This window comes from Mesoplodon bidens (genome assembly GCF_964165515.1).
Source record: "Mesoplodon bidens genome assembly, chromosome: 2".
NCBI lineage: Eukaryota > Metazoa > Chordata > Mammalia > Artiodactyla > Ziphiidae > Mesoplodon > Mesoplodon bidens.
Window position 1 is genome coordinate 102,277,401 of NC_138177.1, and position 21,284 is coordinate 102,298,684.

At 43.7% G+C, this 21,284-nt stretch overlaps 1 protein-coding gene across 6 annotated transcripts in view; it reads left to right on the top strand.

The window, feature by feature from the left end:
• Positions 1-21,284, top strand: part of ALG14 (ALG14 UDP-N-acetylglucosaminyltransferase subunit) — a 108,850-nt gene that overhangs the window by 67,604 nt on the left and 19,962 nt on the right. Inside the window, exons 4-5 of one of the 6 annotated variants that reach the window (XM_081225586.1) lie at positions 10,337-10,473; positions 10,700-12,230. The exons of 4 other annotated variants lie outside the window; for them this stretch is intronic. In XM_081225586.1, the coding sequence (XP_081081712.1) occupies positions 10,337-10,473; position 10,700 (138 nt within the window). In that variant the 3' untranslated portion in view covers positions 10,701-12,230. Of the gene's footprint in view, positions 1-10,336; positions 10,656-10,699; positions 12,231-21,284 lie in introns of those variants that run through there. One more of the 6 variants, XM_081225584.1, reaches the window with a different exon arrangement.

Here is a 21,284-nt window from a genome sequence, read left to right on the forward strand (position 1 = left end):
TCAAATAGATACTTGTACACCAGTGTTCATAGCACACTAGCCAAAAGGGGAAAACAACTCTAGTGTCCATCAACAGATGAATAGATAACACAATGTGGTATATACATACAATGGAATATTATTCAGCCATAAAAAGGAATGAAATTCTGATACATGCTACAACATCTATACTTGAAAACATTATGCTAAATGAAATAAGCCAGACCAAAAAAAAGACAAATATTGTTTAATTCCAGTTATATGATGTACCTAGAATAGGCAAATTCATAAAGAATAGAATAGAGATTACCAGGGCCTGGGAGGAGGGGATAGTGGGGAGTTACTACTTATTGGGTACAGAGTTTCTGTTTGGTATGATGAAAAGGTTCTAGAGATGGTTAGTTGAGATGGTTGCACACATTATAAATGTTGTTAATAATGCTGAATTGTACACTTAAAAATGGTTAAAAGGGTAAGTTTTGTTATGTGTATTTTACCACAATTTTTAAAAAGCCTCATCCAACTATTGCTCTCCTTCCCACCCTCCACTTATTGGATCATTTAAATCCAATATATATTTTTTTCCATATTTCACAGATTAATTTTTTTCTGAGAAACCTTAAATAGCATTATCATGGTGAAGCTGACATTATAAAAACTGTATTTCATCCATCGTTAGAAGTTTGAAAAAGTTTCATCTCAAATTTATTTGAATGTGAATAAGATAAATTATGACACTAGTATTTGATTAGTTATGAAGATCAATAATATTAGAAGCATAAGCTTAGAGATTCATTTTATCCTATTGTCTTGGGTTTTGTGATTGACATTCACATAAAGTTTAGCCTCTGAATGATCTAACTGCAAAATGTACCACTCACATTCATCAAACCTCCTGACATTTTGCCTCGGATTCTCCAGAAGTAAGAAGGAGCGCAGATACCTGCTTGAATTGTAGGGAATCTAGGGACTAGGGACATGCAGACTAATAAGCTCCAGACTCGTAACACCATTTGCTAGCTTGTTCAGTCTCATGATTGGCAGCACGATCAAGAAGCAGTTCTCAAAAGAAGAGAGGGGCTTCCCTGGTGGCGCAGTGGTTGAGAGTCTGCCTGCCGATGCAGGGGACGCGGGTTTGTGCCCCGGTCCGGGAAGATCCCACATGCCGCGGAGCAGCTGGGCCCGTGAGCCATGGCCGCTGGGCCTGCGCGTCCGGAGCCTGTGCTCCGTGACGGGAGAGGCCACAACAGTGAGAGGCCCGCATACCACATAAAAAAAGAAAAAAAAAAAAAAAACAGAAGAGAATACTGGGCAAAACAAAGATAGATCTGCCATACCAGGTCATTTCATTAATTCATTCAACAAATATCCGTCGAGCAGCTGTTATATGCTAAACACTGTTCCGAGGGCTTGGGGTACATTAACTAACAAAACAGACAAATAACCCAGCTCTCACATAGTTTACCTTTGAGCTGGTCTTTTCAGCAGCAAAAGTGTATTGGGACTTGGGTAGCCAGCAGATGTGACATAAAGTGCTTAAACTTCTGAGGCTAACCTGCCCCCTATTTGTTGGTCAGGTAGTTGAAGTCTTTGCATTCAGGGTGGATAGCAAGCTGGCATTTATGTCAGAGTGATGTTCTTCTGCAGAGTTCTGCTGTAGCTTCCAAAGATTCAGACCAGTGGATGGTGTCACTGTGGTTCAAGAGTCCTTAGCATCTAGAATGAAGAGATGAGCTGGTACTGTTTCAGCCCGAGGGGACAGAATGCTGGTAAGAGCCAGTCAAGTTATTGCAAGTTTCAGTCTCAGACCAAAATGGGATGAAAAATCAGGAGCCTAGATGGAAATATGCACGATGGGGCTCAAGCTGACGTTCACTAGACACACAGGAATGCAGGGACTTTCCACACACACCAGGTCCATGCTTGATGCAGAAATACTAATTCCAGTTTACAGGCCAAGCCCCTGGAAAGGGTGGCACACTTGCCAGTCTTGGTTAGATTGACTTGGGACATTGGCAGACAAGAAATGACTATAGGATGGTGGTAAACAGATGCTATTGGCAAATAAAAATAATTGTTAGTGTTTATTAGCCAAACCCACATTTTCATTGTATCCTCAAAACAAAAACAAACTAGGAAGAAAAAAAAGCTCTTTGAGATCAGAACTCTATTTGCGACTATTAAAAATTCAGATTTAACTTATTTAAACAAAAAAGGAAAAATTTTCAATACTGGAAATACAATGATGATTAAGACAGATCTCCCCTGTTCCCTACCCCATCCTGATCTCACTGTTTGGAGCAGTAACATTTTCCCCTTTTGGGGGGGATATTAGGAAATACAGTTATATATTTCAGCGCTGGAAACCACATACAGTTCTAGGCACCACACTTTTAAAGGGCCACTGACAAATTGGAGCATGTTCAGAGGAAAATGACCCAGATAGTAAGGGAAAATGAAACCAAGTTATATGAGAAACAGTTGGAGGAAGCAGGGAGATTTAGCCAAAAGAAGAGAAGATTAACCAGAGAGTATTACAGAGACCACAGTTTTCAGATTCTGGCAGAGATGCTGCATGGGCTAGGGATTCATCATGCTCTGCCCACTGGAGCCTCCCAGAACGAGGGCCACTGTGGGGGAGATACAGGAAGAACATTGAAAAGAACTTGATAGAAATCAACGCCATGGCAGAAGGAATGGACATCATTGGAGGCAGATACCAAGCCCCATATCTCTGGAATTATTCTAACAGAGGATGTCAGTCAGCACCTGCTCACATCATACTTACTCCATGGGCCTTCCCAGATCCTACTTGGCCAATTATATCTCTTCCCCTTGTTCTTCCTTTGTACTTTTAGCTCTCTGAGGTGCTGCCATGGTTTTCCTTGTACTTTAGTTCCGTTTATATATGTCTCTCTCACTAGTGATTCTCAACCCTTTCAAACTAATGTATTCTTTTTATAACAAATATAACACACCCTTCCCTATCCTGAAATGAAATTCATAGTTAATATAACCCACCTATGCAGCACATAATTCCAAAAATACAATATAATGCTCTAGTTGCAATTAAAGGTAGAAAGGAAAAGAAAGTAATTTGTAATCAAATTACATGTTTTACAGTATCTCCAGGTATGACCACACCAGGAGACACAGTAAAGTAGATATTTGGAATGTGGGAGTAGCACGATTAGGGCAGCTACAGTGCAGACTGGTGTAGGCACATTGCATGGGTAACTTTTCAAAAACTGTGAGTAGGTTTGCTGCCCATGATGTAATATTCTTCTTCTTTTTCTCTTTAATTTTTTTCAATTTATAAGTTATTTTATTTTAAAATATGTAACATAAAGTATATCATTTTCATCATTTTTAAGTGTACAGTTCTATGGCATTAAGTACATTCACATTGTTGTGTAACTGTTACCACCTTCCATCTCCAGAACTTTTTCATCTCCCCCAACTCCTGATGTAATTTTCTTAAGTAGTGAACACTCTTGGTAAAAGTCCAAACAAAACAAAGTTCAGTTTCCATGGTAGTGCTGTTCGGAAAAATTCAGTGTATGTATAAAACAGGCAAAAAAATTTTTGTTTTCTTTGTAAAACAGAATTAGGTTCTAAGCTCAGATAATTGTAAATGGATTATCACCTATATGGATAACCAGTGAGATACAAGATAGTGCTTTGTTGTATGAAGCAGACTAAATATTGCAGAATATCTGTATCGCTGGTACCTGTCCACTAAGTGCAAGTAGCACCCCTCAGTCACTGTAACAACCAGAAATGATCTTGTTAGTTCCCTAATATATTACCACCATTGAGAGCCAGACTATACAGTACACGAACTCTGAAAAGGCAAGACCCAGTTTTGTTCTCTTTTAACTTCCTTAGTACTTGGTACAAGAGGCTCTCAGTGTTTATTAAAGTAGAGAGTGTAGTAGAGAGGATGCCCAGATATCCCTCAAGTATCTGTAACTCAGCTTTTCTAAAACTAAACAAGGTATCATCTTCCTCTTCTCTAACCCTGCTCCTCAATCTGTCTTACTTCTTTTATTCTCAGTCTTTACAGTAGTCTTAAAAAGTTAGAAACTATGGATTCATCTCCCTCACTGTGCACATCCAGTGGGTCACAGGTCATCACTTCTGTGTCCAAACAACGGCATCCTCTGTTTCCCCTGCTCCAACCTTCCTTTATATCTTCATCCAGACTATTATAATATCCTTGTTTGCTGGCCTCCATCGTCACCCCCCTTCAAATATACCGTGAACTCTGAACATTCCATCGACATGCCAAGCCCTCCATGTTTGGGTAGTGTAGCTCCCTATACCTAGAGTAACCGTTACCTTTTTCACCTTGAAAAACTCCTCCTCATACATCAAGACCCAGCTTAAATGTCTCCTTCTTGGGTCCCAGACCTGAGACGGAATTACTCACTCTGTGTCTCTGTTCATATCTTTGTTGTGTTATATTCTTGTCTTAACCTTTATTTGTTCACGTGCCTGTGCTTTCTGCCAGACTGAGAGTTCCTTGAATAGAAGTTAATTGCTCAGTCTTTGGAGTCAGTGGCTAGAGTTTGAATCCTACATGACTTGGCGATCCTATGGTCTTGGACAAAGTCCTTAACCTCTGGAAGCCCCAGTTTTCTTATCTGTAAAATGGGGATAATATACTGCTTATAAAGTGTTTAGAACAAAGCTTGAAATGTTAATCATTTTCATTGGCTTTGTATCTGTCCAGCACCTCATAAGAAGCAGAACAGAGAAGGTACTTACCAGCTCTTTTGAATGAAGGAAGGATGGACTGCTGATATTGTCAGATTTGGAGATTTTATTGTTTAGTCGTGTTCAAACGGATGTTATATTTGGCACTTATAGCCAATTTTATCATGCATAAATTTATCCATGGAAAATATTCTTAAAAGAAAAAAGGGGATCTGTTTTCTGCTCTGACTTTTTATAGGTGCATTAAAAATTATTCATTCTGAAACAGTAATGTAAAAACGCTTGGACTTGTAAAGTCCATGCCCAGTGTGGAAAATTATGTGCCTAGAAACTCCTGTTTTCTGGATTTTGACTTGTCTTTTCCAAAACATGAAGTGTGGGGATTGTCACTTTTCTCTTATTCATCTGAACAGATGAAGATCAGCAAGCACCTCTGGCATTGTTGAGCCAAACTCTGTGACTGTCCTACACTTGTCTCATCTTCAGTACAAAATATATATTCTTATTCAGCTTATGACTCAGTTGTTTGCTTTAAAAACTTTTAAGTGCTGTTTGCAGTGTAAAACCAAATCCTAAATTTTAAAAACTTCCATAGCTAATACTCTGCTAAATGTTTTAAAGCCTGACATTTAATCTCCATGAACTGGAGCTCTCTGATTTCACTGTTTGCAGCTAGTAAATGTCACTCTAAACATTGTTGCTTTCACTCACACTTAAGCACTTTCATCTGCAGTGGGTGCAGTGTGTCAGAGAATTCTTTGTGTGCTGCTCTAGTGAGGGGAAAAAAAGACGAAGTCCGGCCTTTAAACAGACTGAAAAAAACTGCTTGGAAGGCAGCGATGACCCTGTTTTTTATATGGTGTTTGTGAACACACAATCCTGAGTTCTACCAGATTCTCTTAAAAAGCAACTATATTAGCTCAGTCAGAACAGGGTCCCCGCTGAGGTCATACGTGGTTGCCCGCCAAGCAGCTCCTCCCTCTTTTGTGACTGGAGGGGGATCGGTGGGGAAAAGGGGTAGAAGATGCGGTCATTCCTTTAATTTCACTTTTGCCTGCAGGAGGAATCTTGTCATCCTCTGGCTCCCCAAACTATTTTCAACCTGGGTGTTTTATTTCTTAGTTCCTGAAGGCTGCTGGCACACAGGACAGCCCTCACTTTTCATCATCTTGACATGAAATGGAAAATCAGTTTGTGGCTGTTTTCATAGCTAGTGATTTACTCTTGTTCTTTTATCTGCCTCCACTTTATGCTCTGTGTTTGGACATAGTTTTATTTCCTGTCTCTATGGCCTTTTGTTCTCCTGGGATTTTTCTGTTCATTCTTCCTTCCCCTGCCTCCTTCCCATCCTCCATTCCCCGAAATCCCTCTGGGCCTCATTCTCCCCTTGGTCCCCAGGCCCTTGCCCTGCCCCTTTTGTGCACATCCTGCTTCATGCTTGGCTGCCTGCCTTTCTCCTCCCTGGTCTGTTACATGCACTGCTGGTGCCACCTGCACTGCTGGTGCCACCTGCACTGCTTCTGTCATCCTCCAGGTCCCTCTTCATGTACCTGAGGGCTCAGTCAGTACAACGGACAACAGGCAGACAGGCTGAACTCGTCCCTAGCACTGCTGTAGACAAACAGATTATCAGCTAAGTTCTTAGGCAGACATGTGTTTTTAAGGTAGTTAATGCCTACACCAGCCTTTGTTTCCAGTTTCCTGGCAGCCATGCTGAAGCATGAATTGAAGCCTGGAAATAGAACACTCTACAAGAAGCACGGAAGTGGGAATTTTAGAAAACCGTGGGCTCTTCTCTCAGACATAGATTCAAGTCTCTGTGGTTTATTAGCTTTGTGGCCTTGGACAAATTCATTCATTCATTTAACAGATATTTATTGAGTGCCTTTTATGTGCCTGTATTTGGCTTTTAGGGAGCCAATTAATAGCCCTCTGTCTTCCCCTCTTATGTTCCCAACCAATTGAGAAATAAGACAGTAGAAATCAAAATATTAGCTTTATCAACTGATGAAAGCCAGATTGGAGGATGTGGCTAATATATGCAGCCACCATGGGCTTCCGTCTCTGCTAAATTAGGCCACAGGCCCACCTCTCTACTGAGCACACAAGCCAGGTATAGAGGATAGATGTTGAAGACAGACAAGCTGAAAAGAAGAGAGTGAAAAAGCCCAGGGGGCCTGGCTGAGCTGCGCATCCTCAGCTGTTCTCCTAACCTGGTCACTGATGGGTAGGCCACTCCTCCCCGCAGGGAAGGACTGAGTGAGAAGACTGAGCAGAAACTTCACTCCTCCTTCCTGGGACCTGGAAACTCCCTTCCCTCCAGGGAAACAGGAAGGTTGAGTATTTGCCCTTAAAACTCTAAGTGGTATACTTAACCATTGATTACCATAGGAGACAAAATAAATATTGCCAGTCTATTTCCTCACCTATAAAATATGAATAATCTTACCCATCTCTTATTGTGGCTGTGGAGACTAAAATGAAATGAGGTACTGTTCACAAAGAATATGAGTACCTGTTAGCTATCATTCTTTGACCAGGACCAGCCTAAAGTAGAATTAGTCATTCAGTGGCTTGATATGTCTTTGTTGCCCTCTATCTTCTCGTTTTGAACCCCAGTTTGGTCATTTTTCCCCTCCTCACTACTGCTTAAAAAAAAAAAAAAAAAAGAAAAGTGGAAAGGAATACTGGTCCTAAAGCTTTTATTTATTTTTTTTTTTTTTTGCGGTACGCGGGCCTCTCACTGTTGTGGCCTCTCCCGTTGCGGAGCGCAGGCTCCGGACGCGCAGGCTTCAGCGGCCATGGCTCACGGGCCTAGCCGCTTCGCGGCATGTGGGATCCTCCTGGACCGGGGCACGAACCCGTGTCCCCTGCATCGGCAGGCGGACTCTCAACCACTGCGCCACCAGGGAAGCCCCGGGAAGAACTTTTAATTCAGGGTATTTGGACTTTATTTTGAGGGCAGCAGGAAGCCACTGATGATAAATGCTAATGGGGTCAGATTTGTATTTTAGGAGAAAGCCATGTAGCAGAACTACAAGAGTGAAATGGAGGAGAGGGCGGGGCATGCAAAGCAGGGAGGAGATGAACCAGGTGAGAGGGGAGTTGGCCCACACCAAATAGTGGAGATCAACAGCAGCGCCCAGATTTAAGAGGCTTTAGGGTTTGTGAATTATATCTCAATAAAACTATTATTTAAAATGAAAAAAATGAAAAAAAAAAGAGGCTTTAGGAGTAGAATTGGCAGGGTTTGGGTGAGAAGGGGGAAAGAGAGAAATGTATCTGGTAAGAGGGCTGTTTTCTAAAGTTAAAATAATAAGAATTCAAATGGCAGTGCTGCCAGAGGCCCTTCCCCAGCAGGATTAGAGGGTTAACATGGGGAATCCAGCCTGAGAGAGTCAGAGCCAAAAGAGAGATTAACTTGGCCAGTAAGAGGGGCTGGACCAGTCCCCCAGGAGAGAGCAGAGGAGGAGCCCTCTGGCAGGTTAAAGCTGCAGGGTATGGCATAACAGATTTGCCTTCCACTAACGGGAAAGAGAGAGGAGGAAAAAGGAAGGCAGAAAAAGAAATAAGCCAATGTGTTGGGGGCTTTGGGGGGCCACTGTCAAGAATGCCATGATGTTACAGATTCTCCTGCCTCGTGCATAGTTATGTCAACCATTCACATAATAAGGCACATGAAGCCTTATTTCAGTTTTTCCAAAAAACAGGTCTAACAAAAGTACTTAGGTGGATACTAAGCTAGATGTTTTTTTGTATTGTGAACTATATTTTCTTTGGGTTTTTTTCATTGCATTCTTTTATTGCATGGGATGGAGAGAATTCAATCCCTGGGACAGGCTCTCTCCTTGTAGTCTGTTTTTATAGGATGTTATAGAACTTTTCAGTTTTAAAACAAGGATCTGAAAACAGTAAACAAGAAAAGATCAGTGAATACTTTTGCTAGGTGGAAGGGGAAGGAAAGGAGAATGACTTTATGGCTTTAGAACAGTCCATGATGTTCCTCTCTCACCCTTTTATATCCATAGATTGTATTAATTGGACATAGCACTCTGTGCCCCTCATAACAGAGCAGTATTGGGCATATCCACGGTGAACATATATTTTAGTTTTGTAAGTGATTACATAAAGCAATGGAAAACTATTTTCTCTATCTGTTTAAAGGACTAAAGCTTTTCCCGCCATTTCCTAGTTTTTAAAGACTCAGTATTGGAGCGGGGAATTTTAACTAATGACATACTATAAAAGGGTTTTGTTCAATATTTGTAGAGGCAATGTTTAAAACCATTGTTTCTTCTGAGGTATTTTGTTATGTTAAACTGACCAAAACTAGAGAGACCCAGCAGTGAATCAACAATTTCTGCCAGCTCCCCTAAGACTTTTGTTGTGTACTGGTTTTGTGCAAAGTGCTTGACAGGGGCTGAATGCAGTGCCACATTTCTAGATTGTGGGCTCCCTGATGGCTTACTCAGCTTCCCAGGCCCAAGTGCTGAGAAAAATGCCAAGCATCATTATAATACCTGTTGACCGTAAACAGATAGACTGCCAGTTACTTCTCCAGCAAAAATGAGTTTACTTGGGATCAGCAAAGAATTGCAATCTGAAGGTCTGTAACCATGGTCAACTATGCGCAGATCCCTGCTGCCAGGCCACAAGGAGAGGGGAACTCTGTTAAAGAGGGGAAAAGGAAGCTGGAAGGGCGATAGTAAACAGAGTCCATCGGAGGAGTTCGAAGAATAGTGGCTTTTCATTGGCTGAGTTGTGAGCTTATTGACTGATTGATTGATTGATTGATTGATTGCATTGCACGGGCTTCTCATTGCAGAGGCTTGTCTTTGTTGCGGAGTATGGGCTCTAGGCGTGCAGGCTTCAGTAGTTGTGGCTCATGGGCTCTAGAGCACAGGCTCAGTAGTTGTGGCGCACGGGTTTACTTGCTCCACAGCATGTGGGATCTTCCCGGACCAGGCTCGAACCTGTGTCTCCTGCACCGGCAGGCCAGATTCCCAACCACTGCGCCACCAGGGAAGTCCCGGGACATAACTATTGAATTCATGAATAAATTTCCTAATAGGGTCATACAGATGAGACCACCCAGAATGATGGGTTAGTGGTGGTTATTAGAATTACAACATGGATTTTAAACATACTTGATTATAATTAACATCAAATTTAAAGTTAGCATCTATAACATGTGTGAGTGCCTGGCTCCAGTTCCCCTCCAGAATTCCCATTGCCAACATTTCCCCGGACCAGAGGGAGCCTAGTCTTGTTTCCGCACCCAGCTCTCTGTTTCAAAGACTCAAACCGCAGTGGGCCAGGCGGGGGAGGCTGAATGGGGTTAGACAGCCAGTGGGGGTAGGAGTCATGAGCAACAATGAACGAGTGGCATTAAGGGCTGCACGGCGCTTACTCTCCGTGGAAACGCTCTGTCACAGTCAGGAAGTGTGATTTAATCCTGGTGAAGATAATTCCATTTTATACCCTGAATGGACTGTCCCTCTAACAGAATTTTATTTTCAGTCTTGCCCTGGGAAGCCCTACCAGTAATAATTCGGTGTACATTATTTGCCCTGTTAGCTGAACTGTACAAAATAGGGGGTTAATTCATCTGCCATCCCACCTCCTTTTCCCTTAAAAGGCTCTTAAAAGAGGACCTGAGAACCTGCTGCCCCAACAGAAGATGCTTGGACTGTGGCCCAGCAGTGCCCTCGGCAGGATTTGTGGGAGGAGAGAAGACTGCAGTTCAGTCAAAAGAGCCACTGTTGGGCTTCCCTGGTGGCGCAGTGGTTGAGAGTCCGCCTGCCGATGCAGGGGACATGGGTTCGTGCCCCGGTCTGGGAGGATCCCACATGCCGCGGAGCGGCTGGGCCCGTGAGCCATGGCTGCTGAGCCTGCGCGTCCGGAGCCTGTGCTCTGCAAGGGGAGAGGCCACAACAGTGAGAGGCCCGCCTACCGCAAAAAAAAAAAAAAAAAAAAAAAGAGCCACTGTTGATCTTGAAAGAACATCAGCCATACAGATGACACAAGGATTCTGTTCCCCCTTCAACTCTAAGACCCCTCTTTTGGTCTTTGTTGTGAAGCAGCCTTAGGCAGAGAGACTAAGAAAAATAATAGCAGCAAATATGCATAAGGGACTTGCTGAGTTCTAAGTGCTTGTCAAACTCTGTTTCACTTAATCCTCACTATAATGCTATGTGGAAAGCACTACTTGAATCCTCATTTTACAGATGAGGGAACTGAGGCACCGAGAGGTGAAATAACTAGCCCAAGGTCACACAGGTAGGAAGCAGTGGAGCCAGGATTCACTCCCCGGTGGTCTGGCTCCAGGGTCCATCCTCTCATCACTGCCCTTTCCCTGGACTGTCAATGACTCAGATACCCCATCTTGTTTACCATAAGACAGAAGCTTGTTTCAAGAAACGGGGGGGCTCCACATTTGAATTAGAAAACCTGCAGGTTTCGTATTCTCTCCATAGTGGTTAAGAATCTCTTAACAAAATTTGGCTTTTGGTCAAGCAAGATGTTTCCCAGATCACCTGCTGGATTAAAACCTGTTGCCCTGCCCCTAAGATGAGTCTGGTAGAGGACTCACTCCGGTGCTACTGACAGACTGAGCCCCACCACTGAGGCCCTGCTTGTCCAGCCCTCCCCTCCCCAAAGACCCAGACTGTGACGCAGAGAAGCGTGAGCAAACCATTCTCCACGTCTGCAGAGATGCTCCTTCAGCACCAGTGGGATGGGGCGCCTTGACAGCTAGGGTGACTTTGAGTGGCAGAGGATATGCTGCCTTGCCACCTCCCTACCAATGTCCCTTTCTGCCCTCAGGTGCCTTCCTTCCCTGTAACCTGTCCTTATTCTCGCCATGTTGTCAACTAATCATTTTTAAAGAATTAACAGATAATTAAGGAGCTAACTTCTAGTCTTTAAGATAGGACACCTCCCAGGGATGCTGGCTCTCTAAGAGGCAGTCCCTAAATCTAGACAACAGAGGGAAGGAGGGGCGTCGTGGCAGAGCTCCTTAATTCCTGGCAGCTCTCACTGCTGTTAGGAACCTCAGACTCACTGAAAAGCTCTTCCAGATGAGTTCAGCTGGGCTGCTTGTCCCCAAAGTGGTTTTGAGCAGGAAGAGAGAGAGAATGGCCTTTGATGGCTTACCAGTCCCCACGTTTCCTCCGCCACTGCTTTCTCCCTCAGCACACACAGACCCCTTTGCAGGAATGTAGACAAGGTGCCACTTATGAAGAGAGCCAGCCCCCTTCCTGTAGTGGTGGGCAGAGGTTTCCAAGTGCTAATTTGTACTGAAACACCTGGCAGTTTGTTTAAAATGAATATTCCTGCGCCCCAGACCCAGAGATTCTGATTTGGAGAGAATCTGCGTTTCTATTTATTTGTTTGTTTGTTTGTTTGTTTTTAATTGAAGTATAGTTGATTCACAGTGTTGTGCCCATCTCTGCTCTACAACAAAGTGACTTAGTTTTACACATATATACCTTCCTTTTTAAAATATTCTTTTCCATCATGGTTTATCCCAGGAGATTGGATATAGTTCCCTATGCTATACAGTAGGACCTTGTTGTTTATCCATTCTAAATGTAATAGTTTGCAACTACCAATCCCAGATTTCCAGTCCATCCCCCTCCCTCCCCCAAGAATCTGCATTTTTGACAAGTATCCCTGGGTGAATGGGATGTGAAGGCCTGCAAAATACTAACATGGAGTCACTTCTCTACCTGCTGGTTTCAAGGGGTCCTCTCTGAATAGAACTGGGACGAACCTACCACTTCTCTCAGTTCCTATCAATGCTCCTATCTTCTAAGAGTATAATAAGAGAGAGTCGTTAGTACAGCCAAACACACCTAGCAAAACTCAGCTAAGCTTGAAGGCAATAAAAACCTCCAAGAGACCCCCTGATTTTGACAGGCAGTGTCATTCTACTTCTGCAAGTTACCAATGGAGTCAGGTGCACCAATGCTAAGATCTTGATAAATGCGTGGTGGACGATGAAAGGGAAACACCTTTTGAATGCCTGAATGCACAGAGTGAAGCACATGTTCTATGGAAAACCCTGCCCGTTCATTCTAGGTGTGGAATCCAAGCTCGGCTCCAGAGTACCATGTTCTTTAACCACAACGAGGTACAGCTCCTTAAGGCATCTCACTCTGTTGAATTCTGTCTTCTTGCCTCCATTTCGTTGTCTGTCTTTGAGCATCTATGTCTACCTCTCTTTTCTACACACACAACCAGAAACTCACAAACAAGTGTTTTTATGTATCCTTTTGATTTAGAATTAAGGAATTAGATACTCCTCTATAAAAAAATTTGTAAGCCTTTTTTAATACTGCAAACATAATCTGTACATAAAGAAATTATCTAAGGAAAACTGCTGACTAGTTTTCAGTTCAGGAAGATAACAATTTTATTCATAGGTAGATGTAAAAAAAAAAATTAGGGAAGGATCACGAATAAAATATCACTTATCTGCCTAAGAGAGGGCCTTGACAGAAGTCAGGAGTTACATAATTGCTTTGAATTCGAGCCAGTTCTTCCTGTTTAGAAAGGATACTCCCTTTTCTTTTGAAAATGTTAACCATTTGCCTCCATTTTATCTGCTGAAAAGAATCCATCTTAGTCCAGTGGCATGTTATAGTCTGCCACTAATTTCTTTATTAAAGCTATAAAATATTAATAACAATTGCCAGAATTTTGCCTTCAGTTAAACTCCCTGTGTCACATCTGCCCTGGAGCCTACCTTGCCTTCAGCCCACTTCCAACTAATGCTTGTCCTGACTGGCAGGTGCAGGACCAGGATGGGGGACAGGAGAGGCCCAGGCTTGTTTTCTAAACCTAGTTTGAGTCTCAGCTGTGTGATCTTTCATACATCACTTAATTGCTCTGGTCTTGAGTCCCCTTGTCTAAAAAATGAGGATAAAGACATTCACCTCAAAGGGCTGTTGTAAGGTTTAAGAAGGCTAATTACGCAGGATGCCACACTTATGCTCTGGGCCTGGCAAGTAGTATGTGCCCTGTGAATGTCAAGGTCTCTCCCTTCTCAAGCTCAAGGGCAAGGACTGAACTAAGTGACTCCTGAGACTGCATCTAGTGTTAGCAATCAGGGCTTCTGCGAGAGCTGCAGAGTGTACAGTGTGGGGAAAACAAAAGGAAAAAATACTGGATTACTAGGATTCAAAGACCTCCGTGAAAACATTTCAGAGTGTTGAAAATACAGTGAAAACACAAAAAGACCAAGAAGTCAGGAAGTCGTCACCTTGACCATTTGGCCCAGAGAACAGGAAAACTAAAAGATTCAGTTTCCTCAACTGAAAGTAGAATCAGCCAGGAAGGTTAGGAAAACAATGTTTGGCTGGCCTGTCGTTGATCTTTAATGATGATGCAAAGTAGGTACAGCTTAACCATTCAGAGAAAAAAAATTTTTTTAAGTTTTAATTTTGTCTATATATCTTTTATGATGGATCATCAGGGCAAGGAAATAAAATGTCACCCCAGTGTGGACACTGACAACCTCTGAGCTCTTTTGCCTACTCTGCACTTACAGTTGGAGGAGCCATAAACATACATGGAGTGGCCAAACTGTGTGGAGCCCTGAGTCTTGTAGGATCTTGCTAACATGCATTCAGACTACAGGTGGGCACCCCAGAGTTGGTGGAGGGGACACTGGAGTCTGCTGTCTGTGTGTCTCCCACCTACGTAACTTCCACCCCTGTAACTCAGCCCAATCCCAACAAATCAGGATGGTCGCAGAAGGTTGGGAAGTCTAGTTTCCCCATACAAGGGCAAAATAGCCGACCCTTGTTTTGAAATGAACAAGATCAGGCTTACTCACCAGGTCATCAGGCTTGTTTACCGTGTTATGGCCACGGACTTTCATGGCCATCTGGCTGAGAAGGACACTACAGTGGCTCCCCAGATCCAGAGCAGGGGAGCTCAAGAATCCTTCAGTCATTCACCATGTGTGGAAAAAGAGAAAACACCACTCCGGGTAATCAGGCTCCTTCCGTCATTTTTTTACCTAAGCGTCACGTGGAGTGGATCAGGCAGAGCAAAAAATATGACTTGAAGATAAAGAGGCTAAAATGGATGGTTGGGTTAGTCTTATAAGGTACCCTCTGAAGGGTAGGATAGATCATGCCGGGTCAGTGCCACGTCTGTGACAGAGTGAGGGACAAGCCTTCTGCCACATAGTACTCTTAAGAATTTGAAAAATGCCACAAGCATTCTACTTGACTTTTGGATGAATTATAATAATAGCTGGGACTTCCCTGGTGGCGCAGTGGTTAAGAATCCGCCTGCCAATGCAGGGGACATGGGTTCGAGCCCTGGTCTGGGAAGATCCCACATGCTGCGGAGCAGCTAGGCCTGCGAGCCACAACTACTGAGCCCACATGCTAAAACTACTGAAACCCGCATGCCTAGAGCCTGTGCCCTAGCAACAAGAAGAGCCACCACAATAAGAAGCCCACACACCACAATGAAGACCCAACGCAGCTAAAAATAAAGAAATAAAGAATTTAAAATACATATATACATAATAATAATAGCTATCATTTATTGAATTTTTACCATGGGCCAAGCACTATGTTAAATGCTTTACATGTGTTATCTTATTTGATCTCCACAACAATACTAAAAAGTAGATATACTGTCTTCCTTGTATTTATATTTGTTTCTGGTTGGATTACCATTCCCCACCCCTGACATTCTCTACCTTGCCGTTGCTAATTCCCAAGAAGGAGAATACATTAGAACTTACTGCCCACCTCCCCTGAAGGACCATCAGGACCAGTCTCATCTTGCCCTTGTATATATGTCTCTGTTTACCTTATTCAACACAAGAAGTTCAAGCCCCTGAGAGAGAGTGTTACCTGGACCTAACAGCTCTGTTAAATTATAATCTGTCTCAAGCCCACACTCCTCCCCAACCTCCTAAACCCTTTTTGCTGGCCCAGACTTATGGTCGGTTCACAAAATCTACATCATCATCTCTCCTCCATCTTGCTCTAGTTGCTATCTGATTTACCCAGAATACCATACCACTTCATCAGTTACTGGCTTGCTTACAGGTCACCTCCTCCCAGATCTTCTTTGACCTCCATATCTCCCTGTTCCCTTATCCTGCTTTATATTATATAAACGTATACCTATTATTTTTTGTCTTCCCACTGGAATGTAAACTTTGTGAGGGCAGGGACCTTTGTTCACTAGTAGATCCCTTATACCCAGAAACTACCTGGCATATTATCTTTGCTCAGTACCTATTTCTTGAACAAATGAATCCATGAATGAGAAAACTGAGACAAAGAACAGACTGCTCACATTGCTGTTAAGCAGACAGCCCAGATCTGTGTGACTGTAAAGCCCTGGCCCATAAGCACCATGTTGCTCGGCTCCTTGATGGATTATGTGAATGCAGCAGGAGCAAGAATATTCTGGCTGACTGGGAGTAATCAGTGTTGGGGTGTTGGTATAAGGAACTTACCAATTGGGCAAGATCCTACAGGGCCAAAGTTTACTGTTCTTTATTTCATTACATTATATGATTATGTGATTTAAAAGAAAAATATATATTTGGTTATTCAGATGACCAAAATATATTTTTTGTATATATTTGGTCTTCATCCACAGTTCCTGACTCACAGCTCCTAAAACCCTTGGAATTTCCTAAGTGATGAGAGCAATAAAGGTGCCTGTTAAGTTAATGAGGTGACTTTTGGAAAGGACCCAAGAATGGGGACTGGTTGCCAGTGGAGCCAACTGTGTCATTAAAGGGTTGGAACTTCAGTCCCACCCCCAGCCTCTACCTCCGGGGAGGGGAGAGGGCCTGGAGGTTGAATCAGTCACCAATGGCCAATAGTTTAATCAATCATGACTTTGTAATGAAGCCACCATAAAAACCCAAGAGGACGGTGTTGGGAGAGCTTCCAGGTTGGTGAACATGTGGAGACTTAGGGAGAATGGCACACTCTGAGAGGGCATGGAAACTTCACCCCCTTGCCCCATACCTTACCCTATGTATCTCTTTATCTGGCTGTTGGTTTGTATTTTTTAATATCCTTGGTAATAAATCAGTAAGCTAGTGAGTAAATGGGCTTTCCTGAGTTCTGTGAGCCATTCTAGCGTATTAATTGATCTCAAGGAGTGGATCGTGGGAACCTCTGACTTATAGCCAGAAGTACAGGTGGCAGCCAGGGCTTGTGACAGGCATCTGAAGGGGGAGGGCAGTCTTTGGGACTGAGCCATTAACCTGTGGAATCTGATTCTATATCCAGGTAGGTAGGGTCAGAATTGAGTTAAATTGTAGGACAACCAGCTGGTGTCCAGAGCATTGTTTGTTGTGAGGCAGCCTACTTGTGCGTACGCGTACACACATTAGAATTGGGTCCAGTTGTTATCAAATGAAATGCAAGTAACTGATATTCGAGGAGCCAGCAATAAATTCAGCGTCTTTACAACATAAGCCTAGATAAAAACAATTTATAACTTTACTTACCTTTTTGATATGATTTAAAAGAAGATGAAAGCTATGCCTGGGTAAAGAGAAGTAGGGAAGGGGCTAGGTGGACTGTGACATGTTCAAGCAGTGAAGCAACTGATGCCTATGTACCAACATGGAAGGAAGGAGGGGTATACTTGGAAAAGTAGACCTCAAAATGCTATACACACAGTGATGACAACTCTGAAAATTCTGTGTGTTAGCAATAGGATTGTAAGAGACCTTGAAGTTCATAAATAGTTGGTGATTCAAGTGTTTAGGGCTTTATTTGGTTATTTCATGTTGGTCTTGATATTTAGATGTTCCTGTTTAACTGTTACTACTGAGATGATTAAATACACATAAAAAAGAAGAAATACAGTGTACCATAACGTGAGCCAAGCAAACACGTCATCCCATCTGCTCTGCGTCCTGTTCCTTCCTGCTGTCCACCTCCACTGAGCGCTGACATTCAGTGCTGCCTTTCCTCAGGCTGCACCCCCAGCCTTCTGGTCCTCTGACGATATCCTCTACATGTTATAGACCACCTGCCCTCCAACTGCATTTTCTTCCTCACTCTCTTGATTACTCACAGATGCTTCTCTATCCAGTTTTCTATGGCTTTTATCCCACTGCTCTTGCCCTCCTCCTCTCTTGGATGAGGACTTTTGAGTATCCTTTCCCTATGCCAAAACACTCACCCTGGGTGATTTCTGCTGCTTGGTCCTCATCCTTGTTTCACTCTGCCTCTTCCTGTGCTCACCGTGCAGCGCTCTGAGCCCTGCTTGAGGAAATCCTGCGACTGTTCTGACGTGACCTGTTCCTTCTCTAACTCTGCATCTGCTGCTCTCAAAGCCTTTGTTTTTTTCCATACCAGTCAGGTTCTTGGTAACAAACCATAAAAATCCACTCTGGCTGACTGAAACAGAAAAAGAATTTAGGGAAAGATTATTGAGAGCTCTCGGAGTTACTGGGAAAGCTAATGAAATAGGATTAGTAAACATGGAGGGACAAGGTGGGAGCTGAACAGCTAGAACCACAGCACAAATTCCATGGCCTCAGAGCTGCTTTGGGGGAACACTGCTGCCACCACTGATGGATAGTGAACAGTGTAGCTGGCCCTGCTGGTCCTGGATGCCAGACTCTGCCAGTGTCACCTTTGCCACCAGAACAGACTCTCCTCTGGCCTTGCTTCTCTGCACCACCAGCTCCTGATCAGACCTAGGCAGAAACATCTGGCCAAGTCACGGCCCATCCACTAGCTGCAGAGGGAACACAGAAAGGAATATCTCACTTGTGAGATGGGCTCTGCCTGCTGTCACAACTCATACAGCGGGAAAGCACTCTGTTTCCAGACAGGAACAAAAAAAACCAAAACAAAAGGCCACATGGCCCATCCCCAATTCAGGACAGTTGTTTTATTAAACTTTCTACAACTTCCTTAAGTCCTTGAAGCTGTTTCTTCCAACTTCTCACTCAGCAAGAATTCTGGAACATAGTTCAATGCAAAATTAAAACCTTAGGGGTCACAGATTTATATACAAAAATGTTCATAACAGCATGATTTAGAATAGCAAAAAAAGGAGTCAGCCGGAATTTCCAACAATAAAGGAATAGTTAGATGAATTATGAGATATCTATAGGATTAAATATATGCAGTCATTAAAAATCATGAATTTAAAAAATTTTTCACAACACACAAAAATATAACTAAACAAAACTTCAAAAAAAAACTTTACAGTGTTTATATATAAGCTCTCAGATTATATATGTGCATACATGAACATATTTTATAGTGAAATATAAATGTGTATATGAAGATAATACACCAAAACGTTAACAGATTGACGAAATTAGAAGGATTATTATCTTCTTTTTGCTTTTCCGCACTTTTCACATTGAGCTGGAAAGTTGTAAATATTGAAAGAAAAATCTGTTGAGGGCAAACTTCCTGTGCCACCGTTTTTATCCTTTGTCATGTTCTCAGAAGGTACAATTTTTCCCAAACCAATCTCAAACTAAATACTCTGAATTCTTACTCTTTTCTCCTGGTGTCAAAAGAGCTCACTTTTTTTCTATATAATCAGTTCCTCCCTCACCACCAGTTCGTTCCCTCAGTCTTTATGTTCACGTATAGATCATTCGTTCCATTCTGTAAGCCTTTCCCCAGCCCTGCTTAGCTCACCCAGCTCCTATCTGAGCTTTCCCTCCCTCATGCTCATCTTCCCCTCCCCGTATTTTAGCTCAGTGATTCACGGAAGTAGGCATCTCTGGGGTTTCCATTACCCTTCTCTTACCCAAGTCTGAAGATTTTGCCTCTGTCGGATAAGACAAGTGACTTTATGGTTTTCTTATTTTCTAAAATAAGAAGGATGCATTTTGGGGCTTCCCTGGTGGTGCAGTGGTCAAGAATCCGCCTGCCAAAGCAGGGAACATAGGTTCGAGCCCTGGTCCAGGAAGATCCCACATGCTGCAGAGCAGCTAAGCCCATGCGCCACAACTACTGAGCCTGAGCTCTAGAGCCCACAAGCCACAACTACTGAGCCCGTGTACCACAGTGCCTGAAGCCCGCACGCCTAGAGCCTGTGCTCTGCAACAAGAGAAGCTACCACAGTGAGAAGCCCGTGCACTGCAACAAAGCATAGCCGCTGCTCGCTGCAACTAGAGAAAGCCCACACGCAGCAACGAAGACCCAACACAGCCAAAATAAATAAATAAATAAAAATTTTAAAAAGAACGGGGGACCTTCAAAATAGGGGAGGAATAAGACGAGATCACCTTCCTCCCCATAAATACATCAAAAATACATCTAAATGTGGAACAAATCCTACAGAACACCTAGTGAATGCTGGCAGAAGACCTCAGACTTCCCAAAAGGCAAGAAAATCCCCACGTACCTGGGTATGGCAAAAGAAAAAATAGAGACAAAAGAATAGGGACGGGACCTGCACCTCTGGGAGGGAGCTATGAAGGAGGAAAAGTTTCCACACACTAGGAAGCCCCTTCACTGGTGGAGACAGGGAGTGGGTGGGTGGGGAAAGCTTTGGAGCCATGGAGGAGAGCGCATCAACAGGGGTGCAGAGGGCAAAATGGAGAGATTCCCGCACAGAGGATCGGTGCCGATCAGCACTCACCAGCCCGAGAGGCTTGTCTGCTCGCCTGCCGGGACGGGTGGGGGCTGGGAACTGAGGCTCGGGCTTCGGAGGTCGGATCCCAGGGAGGGGACTGGGATTGGCTGCATGAACACAGCCTGAAGGGGGCTAGTGCACCACAGCTAGCCAGGAGGGAGTCCGGGAAAAAGTCTGGACCTGCCTAAGAGGCAAGAGGCCATTGCTTCAGGGTGCGCGAGGAGAGGGGATTCAGAGCACCACCTAAACAAGCTCTAAAGGTGGGCATGAGCCACGGCTCTCAGCACGGACACCAGAGATAGATGGGCATGAGATGCTAAGGCTGCTGCTGCAGCCACCAAGAATCCTGTGTGCAAGCACAGGTCACTATCCACAACCCCCTGCCCCCCACCCCTTCCAGGAGCCTGTGCAGCCTGACACTGCCAGGGTCCCGTGATTCAGGGACTACTTCCCTGGGAGGACACACAGCACGCCTCAGGCTGTTGCAACGTCATGCTGACCTCTGCCGCCGCAGGCTTGCCCCGCATTCCAATTATAACTACCATACCCCTCCCTTCCCCCGGCGTGAGTGAGCCAGAGCCCCCTAATCAGCCGCTCCTTTAACCCCGTCCTGTTTGTATGGGAACAGATGTCTGAGGGCAACCTACATGCAGAGGTGGGGCCAGAACCAAAGCTGAACCCCAGGAGCTGTGCGAACAAAGAAGAGAAAGGGGAATCTGTCTGTGCAGCCTCAGGAGCAGTGGATTAAATCCCCACAATCAACTTGAGGTACCCTGCATCTGTGGAATACCTGAATAGACAACAAAGCAACGCAAAATTGAGGCGGTGGACTTTGGGAGCAACTGTAGACTTGTAGTTTGCTGTCTGCGACTGACTTGTTTCTGACTTTTATGTTTATCTTAGTATAGTTTTTAGTTCTTGTTATCATTGGTCAACTTGTTTATGGGTTTGGTTTCTCTCTTCCTTTTTTT